General features: G+C 45.1%; 1 protein-coding gene across 4 annotated transcripts in view; it reads right to left on the reverse strand.

Annotated features, from left to right (window-relative positions):
* The window catches only part of NPNT (nephronectin), an 83,102-nt gene extending 68,662 nt beyond the window's left edge, over positions 1–14,440 (reverse strand). The window contains exons 1-2 of one of the 4 annotated variants that reach the window (XM_006119311.3): positions 13,946–14,440; positions 11,705–11,805 (exon numbers count right to left, since the gene is read on the reverse strand). In XM_006119311.3, coding sequence (XP_006119373.3) covers positions 11,705–11,805; positions 13,946–14,016 — 172 coding nt within the window. In that variant the 5' untranslated portion in view covers positions 14,017–14,440. The remainder of the gene's footprint in view (positions 1–11,704; positions 11,806–13,945) is intronic. The other 3 variants (XM_075929691.2, XM_075929692.2, XM_075929693.2) reach the window with 3 other exon arrangements.
* Between the last annotated feature and the right edge of the window lie 970 nt (positions 14,441–15,410).

A 15,410-nucleotide genomic window follows, 5' to 3' on the forward strand; every position in this document is an offset into this window, starting at 1 on the left:
AAGCATTGTTATGGCCCCAGAACTGAAATCCTAAACAATTTGAGGCCTATTCTCTCATCAGCGCATGAAGGGATTTATATGGAAAACTCCCACCAATGCTAATGAGAGCTACAAAAAGCCTCCATGCAAGTATCAAGGAGAGTATAAACCTGTGTTTGCAATTCATGTTAAAATATTTGTGTTACACAATTTAGAAAAATATGCATTTTATCTCATAAAGACAGGAGCAGTAGCAATAGCAACAGCAGCAGCAGCAGCAGCAGCATTTACCAAATAGCCTCTCCGCAGCTATTGTGAGAAAGTAGCATCATGCAAAATTTCCAGCAGAGCACTTGGTTACATTTGCCTTTCTAGCACCCTCTGTGTACACCTGTGAAAGCCCTGCTACTCGGTGTTGGTAATATAACTTTATGATCTTGTGTTTTACTATGCTTGGCCAAAACTACCAAGCCAGTTTGCATTACTATTGCAGGATTTGTGTAGTTTTATACAGTACTTTTACACAATGGGATGAATATTGAATTATTTAATTCCCTCGACTGCCTTATGCTATTAAAACAATCTCAACTACTACAGTGGAAGATGCTAGGAAAATTTATAATTGGCCTATTTTTTAAAGATCTCTTTATAAACTGCTCAGTTACCTCAGCGGTAAAAAATAATAGATGCCATGTACTTTGTTAGTGCTAAGGAGAGTTCCATTGTTGGATGGTTGATGGTAATAAATATCACTCTTCTTTAGAAAATGAAAAACTACAGTAGCAATTGTATTTCAGAGATACACTTCCTACTGATCTGCCATTTCTACTTTTCAGTTCAATGGCATTATGTATTTGAATACAAATGGCAAAGTCTCAGGTGGTACAAATTGGAATAGCACCATTGACTTCACATTGTTTTTTATAGCTTTTCTTTCAAAAGATTTACATGTTGGTTTGTACTTAATCTTAATGAAGTCTCTTACTCTCAAAACCTTATTTACTAAGAGGAGTTTATATCTTGGGTATCAACTTTCAGCTACAATTTCAGATAATGTAAAATGGAAGAAAAAATGATCTTGGAAACACACAGTGTTAATGTTTAATGTAGCTTAACTATGTAAAGCTGACACATAAATGATCTGCAAATATGCATGCAGGCAAGTCCAAAGCACGTGCATCTTATGGATATGTAGAAACAATCTTGTATGGCCACTAAAAGAACCACAGAAAAATGTGTTATCTAGATAGAACCTAGATTCTTGTTTAGCAACATAGAATTGAATAAGTCAAATGAGTCAAACAGAGAATACCTGTACCTATGAGGAACTCAGATTATTATTTAGATATAATAATCGATGGGAAACCCCTGAAACAACCCATACACTATGTCTAGACTACAGGGCTACGTCTACACTGGCATGATTTTCCGGAAATGCTTTTAAGATCGTCAGTGTTCTTGCGGAAATTCAAGCGGCCAGTATAGACAGCTGGCAAGTTTTTCCGCAAAAGCAGATGATTTTGCGGAAAAACTTGCCAGTCTAGACACAGCCCAGGGGTTTTTCGAAAAAAGTGGCCTTTTTTCAAACTAACTTCACAGTGTCTAGACTGCTGCCACGTTCTTTCAAAAATTAAATCGAAAGAACGTGGCGTTTTTTCCGACAGTGGTAAACCTCATTTTATGAGGAAGAATGCCTTTTTTCAAAAGAGCTCTTTCAAAAAAAGGCGTTCTTGACTGCAAACAGGTCTTTTTCGAAAAAGTTGTGGCTGTCTAGACAATCTCTTTCGAAAGAAGCTTTTTCAAAAGATTCTTCCAAAAAAGCTTCTTTCAAAAGAAGCGTGTAGTCTAGACATACCTATAATGAATGGTTGAAAGGTACAGAAATATCATTTGTGCTAAAAAAGGGTTTCATGAGCCATACTATTTCTATTATAAGGCTCTGCACAGAAACAATATTGTTTCCATCCTTGTACCTTAGCTATCTGTTATGTTAAACCCCATAATAATCCTCCTTAGTATATAGCAATATTGCATGCATTGTTCATATATATCATCTAGCTAGTTAACACACTCCTCAGCATGGTTGAATTTTAATAATAGGCCAGATCCCCAGCTAGTGTATGTAAATCAGCACTGCTTCGCAGACTTTTAGTGGATCTTTGCCAATTACAACAGCATCTGGCTCAATAGAGACTTTTGCAAGTTTAGGCCTAGATTGCCCTCTCATATAGAAATATCCATGAGAGGAAACTCTCGGCCTGCTTATTCCTAATCAAGTGACAGGTTGGTCTTTTATGTAACAGTTATTCAGACACACTTTTAAAGTGCATTCACTACATAGGTAAAAATGCATACAAATATAATGAGGGGAAAAAAAGAGTATTCTGAGTCTCTATGCTATAAACAAAATTATCTTGCAAAGGACCAGAGGTCAGAAAAAACACCCACATGAGATGAGCTTTAATTTTGTCCAGGACTTGGATGCCACAGCAATTGGCATTACTAAAAACCCAAGAGAGCTTCATTTTTTTTTAAGCATCCATTTCTTGTGCTCACCACAGACACACTACTACTATAAGCTCTCACACAAAAACAATCCTTTCTGTGACTCATTAGACTGACTGACACTGCTGCACGAGAGTGAGATGTCACATGTGTAAGGGTTGATCAACTGGGACTTTATGAAGTAATTTCAGTTCTGGAATTTAAAGAAGAGCAAACTAAAGTTGGAATGGTACAGAATACTCACAGGCCCTCTTAAGCCATGGGAGCTCCAAGCAAATGCAAGGATCTGCCTGTGCAGAGTAATTTGCAGGATTGAGGCCTCAATATCTCAATGTCTCCATTGAGGTGCTGGCACAATTTGTATAGTGGGATGCTGAGAGCCACTGAAACAAACTGTAAACCCTGAATATAATGGAAACCCACTTCAAGTCAAGGGTGCTGAAATGCCCCGGCATCTTCAGTTCTATGGTCTCTACATTGTTATTAGTACAGAAATAAACTACCACTTAAATACTATATTGGTTTTTTAAAAGTTTTAGTCACTTTCAAGTTGGCTCTTGAATGCCAGATTTAATCCACAACCCAAATCTTCCTACCAGAACCTACAATTTCCAGACACACGGTTTGGTCCTTCACTTTGTTACAAGAGTGGTTATGGTAGAGGGCCACTATTTTTAAAAGTCTCTACAGTTAGGCTCTTATATCCCACTGGATCATTTTTTTGAATGTTTCAGTCTCTTTGTAGTCCCTTGGAGCTGCACAGGATGTCAGTGCCTTTAAATATCTTGCTATTTTTATTTAGGAGTCTGAATGTGGACTTAGAAAATTAACTTGAATTTGCTTTGGGGTCCACAAACTGATTCTTGGAAAACCTCAGAGAGATAATCCAAGGTGCTTGGGAGCTCTTTCAGTTATTTCAGTTGTGGATCATCCCCTAGAGAACGTGCCAGTTTTGGAAGGAAGGTTTGTGATTATTGTCTTAAGGTTCAGCTCGGATTTCCAGCTCTTTTCTAATGCGACTGGTTATTTTTACTGAAATAATACAGGGGCTGGAGTTCTTGGTGATCTTCATGACAGTGCAAATTTGCTTATAGTGAAGTTAGATAACTGGGTGTGCATGAGTCTATGTGTAAATGTCTAAATGGATGCAATTTACAAACTGAGGCGCTGAAAGGTGGGGGAAAAAGGTGTACATTAAAACAAGGGCCAACATCTTCCTCCACCTGTTTATTATTCTTCCTATTCTATGGCTCCTCAGTGTACAAGTCACCCCACCTTGTATTTCCTGACACTAATTTAGCCTAAGCAGGCTCAGAGCATGATAAGTGTAAGTTACATCTTGGTAAATAAATGTGAGTCTAATTTAGTCTAGATCTTACATAAGTCTAAGGCAGAGTAGGAGGAGTTTGCACAAGTGAGAGGTCATAAGAGGGTGCAAATTACCCTAATTTTAACTCCCTCTAGAGTTTCTTCTCACTTCTGAGTCTCGTCCTTTGTTATTTTTAATTCTGACTCAATACTTTTTGTCTTTGCATAAATATGATTTGTTCCAAGCAAACAGTGGGCTGAGAAGTGGCAAAGAAAACACATGTCTAGTAGAAGCAGCGCTGAGCATATGGAGAATCCTGTGCACATAGATTATGCTCTTCTGGTAGTTTTATAGTGGGAACAGGAGAATAATCACACTCCTGCACTTTTTGAAACTTTTCAGTGATTTCCCTCTGTATAGTTAACACTGGGAAAGTTCCTGGTGAGATCTGGATTGCCTTTTTCTATGCTACCTTGCACTCCCATTGAATGGCACATCCCAAAAGCAACTAGCTGTAGGCAGATTTGCAATTTAGCTGCCAGCACCAGAAAGATTCACTTTCATTTAGTTTAACCTTCCATCCCTGAGCAAGCAAGAATTTTCAGAAGGCCTCAGCATCCACATTCATAGCCAGATTTCCTCCCTTCTCCCCCACAAGAGTTCGGCTCCCATGTAAGCACCAAGGGGAATTGACACTTTTTCAAAAGAGCTCAGTATGTTGGAAGCCAAGCTCTTTTGTAAATTTGGTCATACGTGTCACAATGGGAGCTGGTGGGTGCTGAGTTCTTTTGAAAATGTGGCCCCAACTGTAAGCACAGAAAAATCCATCCGAGTGATTTTGAAAATCTAGTTGAGAGTGAAGATGTAAATAATGAGCTTGGCTTTTCATGTTTTTAAAAAAATATGGCAGGAGAGAGAGAAAGGAGGGAAGAGATTTTTTTGCCCCTATTTTAGTTTATAACATTGTAAAGTTGTTGTTATTATTTAATATATGGAGATATACCTATCTCATAGAACTGGAAGGGACCTTGAGAGGTCATCCTGCCCTCACAGCAGGACCAAGTAAATTCCTTACAGATTTTCTTGAGATCTCTAAATGGCCCCCTCAAGGATTGAACTCACAACCCTGGGTTTAGCAGGCCAAAGCTCAAATCACTGTGCTATCCCTCCCCCTTTTTTTACAGTCACTGTGAAAAATAGGATCCCTATTCAATTCCAAAACCCAAACAGAAAAGAAATATGAAAAATTAGTATAGATGGACTTGCTGACACAGAGCTGTCCCTAATAATGTCACTCAAATAAGGAGATCAGAATGGCAGTCAGTCAATGTTTCTAAGTTTTTAACATCATTCAAAAACAATCAGTAGCAAAAGGGGAAGGGTATACCATCCAGTAATGAAAGCATTAAGTAGCATCATGTGAACAGATTGCAGAGAGACACCAGGAAATCAGAAAGGATGGGTATAGAGATACAAGTGTTAGCTTTGTACTACACCTGTAACTACAGGCAGTCCCCGACTTACGCGGATCTGACTTATGTCGGATCCGCAGTTACGAACGGGGCTTTTCTCGCCCCGGAGGACACGGACTGCGGGACCTCACGGTCCCGCCACCCGTGTACTCCAGGGCGAGAAAAGCTGCTCCGCGTCTCCCTGGTCTGCAGACCAGGAAGACGCGGAGCAAAGCCGCGGAGGGGCTCGGGCAGCAGGGCAGCCCAGGCGCGCCTGGGCTGTCCAGCTGCCGGCTTCCCCCGAGGCTTTGCCCCGGGCCTCGCAGCCCCAGCCCCTCCACAGCTTTGCAAAGCCTCGGGGTAAGCCGGCAGCCCCAGCCCCTCCACAGCTTTGCAAAGCCTCGGGGTAAGCCGGCAGCCCCAGCCCCTCCACAGCTTTGCAAAGCCTCGGGGGAAGCCGGCAGTGGGACAGCCCAGAAGCGCCTGGGCTGCCCTGCTGCCCGAGCCCCTCCGCGGCTTTGCTCCTCGTCTTCCTGGAGACCCCCCCAGCAGACCAGGGAGACACGGAGCAAAGCTGGGGAGGATGCGGGCGGGACCGCGACGCATCTCCGCGGTCCCGCCGTCCGGGTTTCCCTGGTCTGCTGGGGGGCGCAACTAGTGCGCCCCCCAGCAGACCAGGCTTTTCTCGCCTGGGGTAGAGCAGCTGGGGCTGCTGGGTTGGTCCTGCAGCGCCGCTCCTCAGCGCTACTGGACCAACCGGGCAGCACCCCAGCTGTTCTTCCCCAGGTGTCCCCAAGTCAGCTGCTGCTGAAACTGACCAGCGGCTGACTACAGGAAGCCTGAGGCAGAGTTGCTCTGCCCCAGGCTTCCTGGAATCAGCCGCTGATCAGTTTCAGTAGCGGCTGACTTGGGGACACCTGGGGCAGAACAGCTGGGGTGCTGCCCGGTTGGTCCCCGCAGGGCCGCCCCTGCGGGGACCTACCCGGCAGCGCCTCAGCTGCTCTGTCCTAGGCGTCCAGATTCAGCTGCTGTTGAAACTGATCAGCGGCTGATTCCAGGCAGCGCAGGGCAGAGCAACTCTGCCTCAGGCTTCCTGTAGTCAGCCGCTGGTCAGTTTCAGCAGCAGCTGAATCTGGAAGCCAGTTCCGACTTACATACAAATTCAACTTAAGAACAAACCTACAGTCCCTATCTTGTACGTAACCCGGGGACTGCCTGTATTGAAAAACCGGTTGGTCTGCAGAGTTGCTGTCATTTTGTAAGGCATAATTGATACAGCATTTTACAAAGACAATGTATTATCTCATGAACACTTAGCTTTTGGACTTTCTTGTTTTGATATTTTCCGTAATCTAAAATAAAATTCTAATATAAAAAATTTAGACTGGAATAATATAGCGACTTTATGTTTAAGTAAAAAAATTGATAGTAACAATATAGCTATTTTCCCCGTTGCTAATGAAATACACATGTAGGAGGTAAGGCTGTTTAAATGTGATTATTTGGCTAATTGTATAGGTGACTATAGGATTAGTCAATAAGCGCCTCTGCAGAGCCACAGCAAGGGTAGCTCCAGAGGAGCTGACTTGAGATGACTGAGCAGTCCCGGCTCGTGCCAGCTCCAGAGCCACCTGCGCTGTGGCTCTGCATTTTAAACGTAGAAAGATGCATGTAAATGTATTAAAATGATTTAAAATGCAGAGGCACAGCGATCAGCGCAAGCCGGGACTGCTCAGTCCCAACTCGCACTGAGTCCAGCAGCCCCTATTTACAGCAGCCAGCCCTGTCCACCACAAACAGGGGCTTGTGTTGGAGCAACTCCAGTTCATAGTGGCCGGGGTTGCTCAGGCAGCAGCCCCTGTCTGTGGCCAGCCCTGGCTGCTGCGAACAGGGGTTGCTTCACAGCAGTGTCCCCTATCTCCCCCGCTGCCTCTGAGAGGCAGCAGGGAAGCAGGTAGCACCCCGGAGACAGTGATGTGGGGAACCCGCTTTTAAGCCAGCTCCTCCCAGCACCGACTCCTGTCCCCCCCTTGCTGTGCCTCATGGAGGCAGTAAGGGGGGGTGACGCTGCAGAGAGCACGGAGTGAGTGGTGACTGCTTGAGTCCCTGCTCACCCCATGCTCTCTGTGGCACTTCTGCTTTTGAAATGTACAAGAGCCCTATAGGGCTGAAGCAGTCCCTGCTTGCACCACTTCTCACTGTGCCTCTGCCTCCCTTGACCCCCACAGAGACAGTGCTGGGTGGAACTGGCTTTACTAGTTCCCCCCAGCACCAGCTCCTGCTCCTCACTCCTTGCTGCCTCTCTCTGATAGAGGCAGCAAGTGTTGGGGGAAGTGACTAGTCAAGTCGACTATTTGATAAACATTTGCTTATTGGATAGTCAACTAGTTGCTTTTATCCCTAGAAGGAGGCATCTAACTTATTTTGATTCCATGACTGAATTCTAAAAGTAGGATTAGATGCCTCTTTGCAGTTAAATAAGTAATAATAATTTTGTAGCCTCAGCATACTTTCCCATTATCCCTGTTGCAAGGAGTAATACCAAGAACAAATTCCAAATATTCCATTCAGGCATACAAAAATGGAGTCTGAAATAAGATATGAAGAATAGGTACTAATTTGCTACTCTGGAAATTTCATATGTAGAGTTGAAAGCATGCCCACAAAGTGACTTGGACATGTCAGTTAAGAAATAAACAAAGGGAGGCCCATCCTAATAACTAGGGACTTTTTTTTATAAAAAGGATGTTAGAATAATTTCCAACTTGACTCTGCGCCTGAATCAAATCTAAGCAGTTCAAGTTTGAAAAATCAAAATATAGATTTTTCAAGGACAATTTATGGGCCAACTTAAACAGCTGCTCTGACTAAATAAGACATACAGTAAACTTCCGATAATCCGGCACCTTTAGGACCCAGGAGGTGCCGGATTATCAGGTATGCCGGACTATCAGAAGGGGGGGCTATGAGAGGTCTGGAGTGGGGTGGGAGGGGATGCCACCCCATATCCCTCATAGCCCCCCCTTACGATAGTCCAGCTCTGCCCCAGGCGTCCCTGATTCAGCCACTGCTGGTCAGTTTCAGCAGCATCTGAATCGGGGATGCCAGCAATAGAGCAGCTGGGGTGCTGCCGGGTTGGTCCTGCAGCACCAAGGGGTGGTGCAACAGCACCAACCCAGCAGCACTCCAGCGGCTCTTGGGGACGCCTGGGACAGAGCAGCTGGGGTACTGCCCGGTTGGTCCCGTAGCGCTGCCCCTCGGGGCTGCGGGACCAACCCGGCAGCACCACAGCTGCTCTGCCCCAGGCGTCCCCGATTCAGCCGCTGATGAAACAGATCAGCGGCTGATTCCAGGAAGCCCGGGGCAGAACTGCTCTGCCAGGGGATTCCTGCAATCAGCCGCTGATCTGTTTCAGCAGCGGCTGAATCGGGGACCCCTGGGGCAGAGCAGCTGGGGTCTTGCCGGGTTGGTCCCACAGCGCCGAGGGGCGGCGCTACGAGACCAACCCCGCAGCACCCCAGCTGCTCTGTCCCAGGCGTCCGGATTCAGCCTGCTGGTGAAACTGACGCTGCTGGTCAGTTTCAGCAGCGGCTGAATCCCACAGCAGCTGGGGTTCTGCCGGGTTGGTTCCGTAGCGCCGCCCCTCGGCGCTGTGGGACCAACCCGGCAGCACCCCAGCTGCTCTGCCCCAGGGGTCCCCAAGTCAGCCGCTGCTGAAACAGATCAGCGGCTGATTCCAGGAAGCCCAGGGCAGAGCAGCTCTGCCCCGGGCTTCCTGGAATCAGCCGCTGATCTGTTTCATCAGCAGCTGAATCGGGGACCCCTGGGGTAGAGCAGGTGGGGTCCTGCTGGGTTGGTCCCACAGCGCCGAGGGGCGGCGCTACGGAACCAACCCGGCAGCACTCCAGCTGCTCTGCCCCAGGCATCCCCAAGAGCAGCTAGGGTGCTGCTGGGTTGGTCCCGCAGCCCCGAGGGGCAGCGCTATGAGGCCAACCCGGCAGCACCCCAGCTGCTCTGCTCCCGGCTTCCCCGATTCAGCTGCTGGTCAGTTTCAGCAGCAGCTGAATGGGGGAAGCCTGTCCGGCTGCCCCAGCACTTCCGGGTTCCTGATGGTGCCGGACCATCAGGAGTTCTGGAGCATTGGATGCCGGACTAATGGAGTTTTACTGTACTATGAAAGTATGATTTAAAGAGAGGGAATACTCTTATTTCCAGTTAGAAAAATTTTCAGTGTATCTTTCGGCCATATGCAGAACACTACCATAATTATAAAATAGAACCTACACATGGAGGCTACGTCTACACTGCAGGCTTCTCTTGCAAGACCTGTTTTGCTCAAGAGTTCTTGTGCAAAAGCTCCATACTGCCATGTGCGCAAGAGATGTGCTTTTGCACAAAAGTGCCCATGGCAGTGTGGATGCTCTCTTGCGCAAGAAAGCTCTGATGGCTATTTTAGCTATAGGGATTTCTTGCGCAAGAAACTCGTTGCATGTCCACACTGCCTTCTTGTGTAAGAGCACTTGTGCTAGAGGAATAACTCCTGTGCAAGAAGTCCTGTTTTCTGATGCTTTACTGTAAATTTACTTGCACAAGAATGCGCATGCAGTGTAGACAACCTGCAAGTTTTTGCGCAAGAACAAGTGTTCTTGCGCAAAAAGCCTGCAGTGTAGACGTAGCCTTAAGGAATACAGACCACAGGGAAAATGGGGAGAAATCCTTAAAGTTTATGTGATGTCGTCCATGCTGCCAAGAGAGACAGAATGAAGGACTCTTCCACCATCCCACTTAATAACTTGTAATTGCTCTATGATGGCAATACTGTAACTTTACAGACAGCATCACATTTTACTATAGGGACATGTTTATGCCAACTGTACACAAAGCTGAAAAAAATGAAACTCAATTATTTTTGCTACAAGGCAACAAAAATTCACTTTCTGTTATATATTTTGTGCCATTATCACCATAAGCCATTCACTTCCTGAAACTATAATACAGGATATACACATAAAAGCAAAATTGATAGAGGTGGGAAGTTGAAGGTCAAATATGAAACTCACATTGGTTTCAAACTGAATGTTACCACCCTGATGAGCTGAGCTCGTCACAAGGAAAGTGAGAACTTTCTGGGGAAAGGGAAACAAGGAGTACTATTTAAATATAGAAAAACTCACTTAAGCCTTGCTGCTTAGAGTATTTTCAGTATGAAACACATGCTTTCAGTCTGATGTTCATTTCTACATTTGTGTGATAAAAGACAGCCATAGGTTCTATTCCTTCTGGGTGCCATCGTTCCCTTTGCAAATGTTTGTCTCAGGGAAAAGACTATTTTTCCTACAAACTGCAGTTCTAAAATACATGGGACTGATGATGTGGGCTTGTAGGTGCTCAACAGAATTCTATGCTTGTTGTAGTCCAACCATGTTTTACATCTAGTTTTGATTAATCTCCTTTTTTATTATCCATGCTGTATTGTATTAGCTTACTCCCTTTATAAGCGGTAACTAATATTGTTATTTCCAGATTTAACCAGAACCTTTGCGTAGAGACTAGACTGGGATCACTGATGCCATTTTCACCTGCTGCTTTATTTTCACAGCACTGCAAAATGAGCAGTAATCAGTGGTCTCTCTTCTGCTTCTATATTGTTTTTGCAAAATGAGATGAATTGGTACCACTTTTGCATCTGGATCAAAATGCAGATGTTTCCAAAGGTTTGATCCTGCAAATATTTATGGAAAGCTGCCCACTACTTAAGTGTTTTCAGGACAAAAACTTATAAATGTAACTGACCGAGATCTTCTTTCATCATGAAAAAAAAAAATCAGAACTTTGGCCTTTTCTGGTTACTAATGTAATGATATTTTTAATGGTTTAAGGAATTCTTGTGTATACTATCAATAGTTATAACAATTCAAGAAAATTAGAGGTATCTCTATTAATATGTAATCCCTTAAAAGGACACAGTCAGGTTGATTTAAACCCATTCATTGGGTTAGAAAAGAAGGTTTTAACCTAACACTGATAAGAAACATTTTCAAGATGTTGCTGTTCAAATTCCAGCAACAGGTTGCTTTTTTGTTTTCCCTGGGATGTAAATATCCCCTTCCTGCAGTTTTTGCAATCCAAAACACTGCAGCCTTCTGTTAGGCCATAAGAGAAACTGACTAGTTCGTTTTCATTGCCTAAACACAATTTAATGCAAAAATATACCAACCAACATTATTAACAGCAAAAAAGTAAATTAGATTCAATATTTCATTCAGCATTAATTATCTATGGTGCTGTTAATAACACAAATTGCTTCTGAAAAATGTGATTTTAACCTGACCATGTCCCTTTAAATATGCCCCATTTATGAAATAAAGCCTGCAATTTTGAGAGTGTATGTGAAAGCTATTAAGAGGTGTCTACAAGCCCCTTCTATGTGGCTAAAAGCCCCAGCAGTGATGATACTCACGTTGGCATTGGCCCCATGACTGCCGAGCCCAGCCCCAGCAGCAATCAATTCTACTTCCAAACCGACATAGTCCCATAGAAGAGACTATCTGTCTGGGCCACCTGCACAAAATAGTTTAAAAATAAAAATAAAAAAACACCGTGAGCCACAATTCATAAATCCTTTGTAAAGAAAATCTGTGGGGTTTTTAAGTAAGTATCTTTCTGGTTAACATAGGTGTTTCAGTATTAGTTTAAAGTATTTCCGTCAGTGTAGAATGCAGACAGTGGAGGAGGGGTGTTTCGGAGAAATTAACCAAAGACATTTTAAACCTAGAAATAGCAGCAGCTAATATATTTTGCTGCATGTTCACTACTGCCACTCACAAGCTAGTCATAAGCAATAATAAATATATGAATTTTATGAAATATATAGGTTATCAACAGTTTCAACTTTGATTTTACAAATTGAACTAACAGCTAAGTTTAAAACCTGTCCTAGAAATCAAAAATTAAAGACAATTTTCTGTCTCGCAAACCAACAATAATGGAAAATGGAGAGTTTATTTTTCCCCTCGTGAAATGAAATACGTTACATTTGGAGTCTTCAACATTCAGAAAGCGACATCATAAAATTTTTGCACATTTTAACAACAATGTAAAACAAAGATAAATATTTTAACAAATTATGAAAAAATATTTGGAATATGCATGTTAATTGATTTCCATGTATGGTAAGCATAGTTAAATGTTTTCATTTGAAAACTATTTAGTCTTTCATTATACGTGAAGTATTCCCTAATTTATGTTTAAATATTTCACCATATTTAACACAGTTTAGCAGTACTGATTACACACATTCCTGTAAGTCAGCACTTATTTCCACATTTCATTTATTTCCATTCATGTTTAAACTTGAGTTGCAATTTTTTTCAGTATATTCTTTAAATGCCCATTTGCCCTGTTTTTGGTTTATGTGTTCTATGAAGCATTTTTTTTTAAATCTTATGGTATATGTTTATAAGCTCTTGCTGATGTAACAAAAGCCATATACAGAACAAAACAAATTATAGGCACATACATATTTATATATATTTTTGTACATATGTATAACATTTGTATAAATGTAGATGCCATGATGGGCAGCGTACCAGGTCTCGTGTCTCTTTAAATTGCTTTATGCCCAGTGATATGCAAGAGACTGCACTGCAAGACACCAGCTTCAGCTAGTTCACCTCTATCCACAAATCTTGAGAAGCAAGAAACCAGTTCAATCTTCCTGGTCCATTCACATGAAGACCACAGCAAACTTTATGACAGCCAGGTGGGGGGCTTTTTTTTGGGGGGGGGGTGCGAGTAGGGGGAGGGTTTCGCGTGGCATGGGGAAGAGAGAATGTAAAGGGTTCCCCACTGGAGGCTAAAAGCTCAAGACTTCAGTTGATTCTGACCCTCCTTTGAACTGCAATCTCCAAAAGAGGATTGAGAACGCTTTGCATCAGTCATCCCTTCCTCTAGGATCAAATCATCCAGGACTTGTTGTGATAAGTTGTACATGGAGACTCCACAGACTGGAATTTTCAGCCTGTAGGAATATCAGCTGAGCAATAAAGTTAAAAGACCTCTGGGGCTGTTCAAACCTGCCATCGCAGGCATCTCTCACATCTCTTTACAGCTACGATATGTTCACCTAAGACAAAACCAATATTATACGTGCAGCTTTTCAGAACACTGTTAACACACCCACCTCGGAGAACAAAAGGAAGCGATCCCCCGGGGGAGAGATGGTTAAATCTAGGTTGCCCACACAGTTCTCTCGGGGAGGAACGAAACAATAAGATGCTACGTCCCATCCCTCCAGGGCACGTGTAAAACCAGTTTGCGCTTCGCTCCTGGCTACCCGAGGATTTCTCGGTGGGAAAAACCAACGTGAGGCAGGACACACGTGAGGCAGGACTCCGTTTCAAACGAGGACACGGAATTGCGGCGGTGCAGCCATTTGCTAAAAGCTGACACCGCACTCTCCTGAGTTTTGCCCAGTTCTTTCTCTCGCTCTTTGAACGGGAGCTTGGGCACCAGGAGGAGGGGACGGGGGGAGAGAAGCGGGTTGGGACTGAGGCAAAGCTCGGCTCGCCCATAATGGGGCAGACAGAGCTGGGTGTCTAATCAACTCCAGCTTTGTAAGCCCCCTCCTCGCCCCCCGCCCCGGCCATGCCCAGGTGCCGTTCCCCCAGCGCTCCCCCTGCCCGGGGGCAGCCTCGCTCACCTTCCCTCAAACTCCGCCGCTGCCTCCAGGTGCAGCCAGGCCAGGAGCAGGAGCCGGCGGAGGAAATCCATGTCTGGGGGGCGGGGAGCCAGGCGTCCCGCTGCTCCAGCCGCGGCAGGAGGGATGCAGCTGCTCGACGCTGCTCTCCTAGGCGCCCGGGGGCCTCCGGCGGCTGCTAATCCTGGCTCCTGCCGCACCAGGGCTCCGGCCGGCAGCCGCCCCGCGCGGAGCCCCTCTGGCCGCCTCCCCGAGCGCGGGGCGGGCCGGCGGCGCAGCGGAGTCTGGCGAGGAGCCGGGGCGCGCTCGCTCAGCAGGCGCGGCCCCCTGCGGGAGCGGGCTGGGGTGGGAACGCGCCGCCGTCGCCGCTTTGCATCCTCCGCGCACCTGGCAGAGCCGCGGAGCAAAGCCTCGCCCGCCAGCCACCTGCGCTGCGCTCCTCGTCTGGCTTCCCACCCGCCGCGCTGGCCCCGCGGGGACAGCCCAGCCCTGATTGGGCTGAAAGCGAGTGCCGCGCCTCCCAGTGCTGTTTTCTGTGGGCTTGGCCCTGCTGCGCCTCCTGGAAGCGCCTCCCAGAAGCTCAGCTCCGTGCCATTCAGGCAGGCTGAGAGAAGTTTTAAAACGGGAGGCAGGCTGGGGTTGGCAAGGCAGGTCCTGATTTGCACACTCCCAGTACCGCGCTGGATTGAGCCCTGCTGAGTGAATGGAGGGCACCTTGTACACTGCTCCTTGGAGAAGTAGCTACATTGCTTTGCAGAGGGTTACTCGGCTTTCTGCCCTAGCAGTAGAAAGTTCCATTGTGCCAGCGGAGCACAAGTTTTCAATCACAAACCAGCCCCGAATTGTAGCGGATAGTGTTTCTATTCTGGGCTCAAGACACTGAGCTCCTTGAAGATGAAAGACTGATCTGGAATTGTGACTCAGTAGCCTAAGGGAAGGTTTGATGTATTCACAGGAGCCAGTGCTGCTGTGCCAGCTGAAATTTTCTAAGGCAGAAATTTTGTGTCGGGGTATAATATCCAGACTACAGGCATAGCAAAGATGTTCACCGCTGGTCAACCAGGAACAGTTTTAAAAATGCATACTGTGATTTTAAAATATTAATTATCAAACAAATTCCACATCAACAGGTGCTGGTTAGAGGGCATTTCAGTTTTCTAAATACTGACCAAAATAACTTAATACATTCCTTTTAATGATTTCTGCTTTTTACTGCAGACACCTATATATTACTAGATAGCATACACTTGGCACTGCACGGACTAATATTTGGCACAGTACAGTTATACTGTTAGGTGCAGTAGTTGACACTAATAATACACTGCAGTATAAATGTTTGCTATAAGCAAGGTATTTAATTAAGAGACCTATATAAACAATGGAGAACATGGGTCCTCAGAAAATTTGTAACATTTTTTGGTTGGTCATATAGGACTTGTTCCCACTAGATAAACAACAGTTTTGCCAT

The sequence above is a fragment of the Pelodiscus sinensis genome, chromosome 4, assembly GCF_052426305.1.
Source record: "Pelodiscus sinensis isolate ZL-2025 chromosome 4, ASM5242630v1, whole genome shotgun sequence".
Lineage (NCBI taxonomy): Eukaryota > Metazoa > Chordata > Testudines > Trionychidae > Pelodiscus > Pelodiscus sinensis.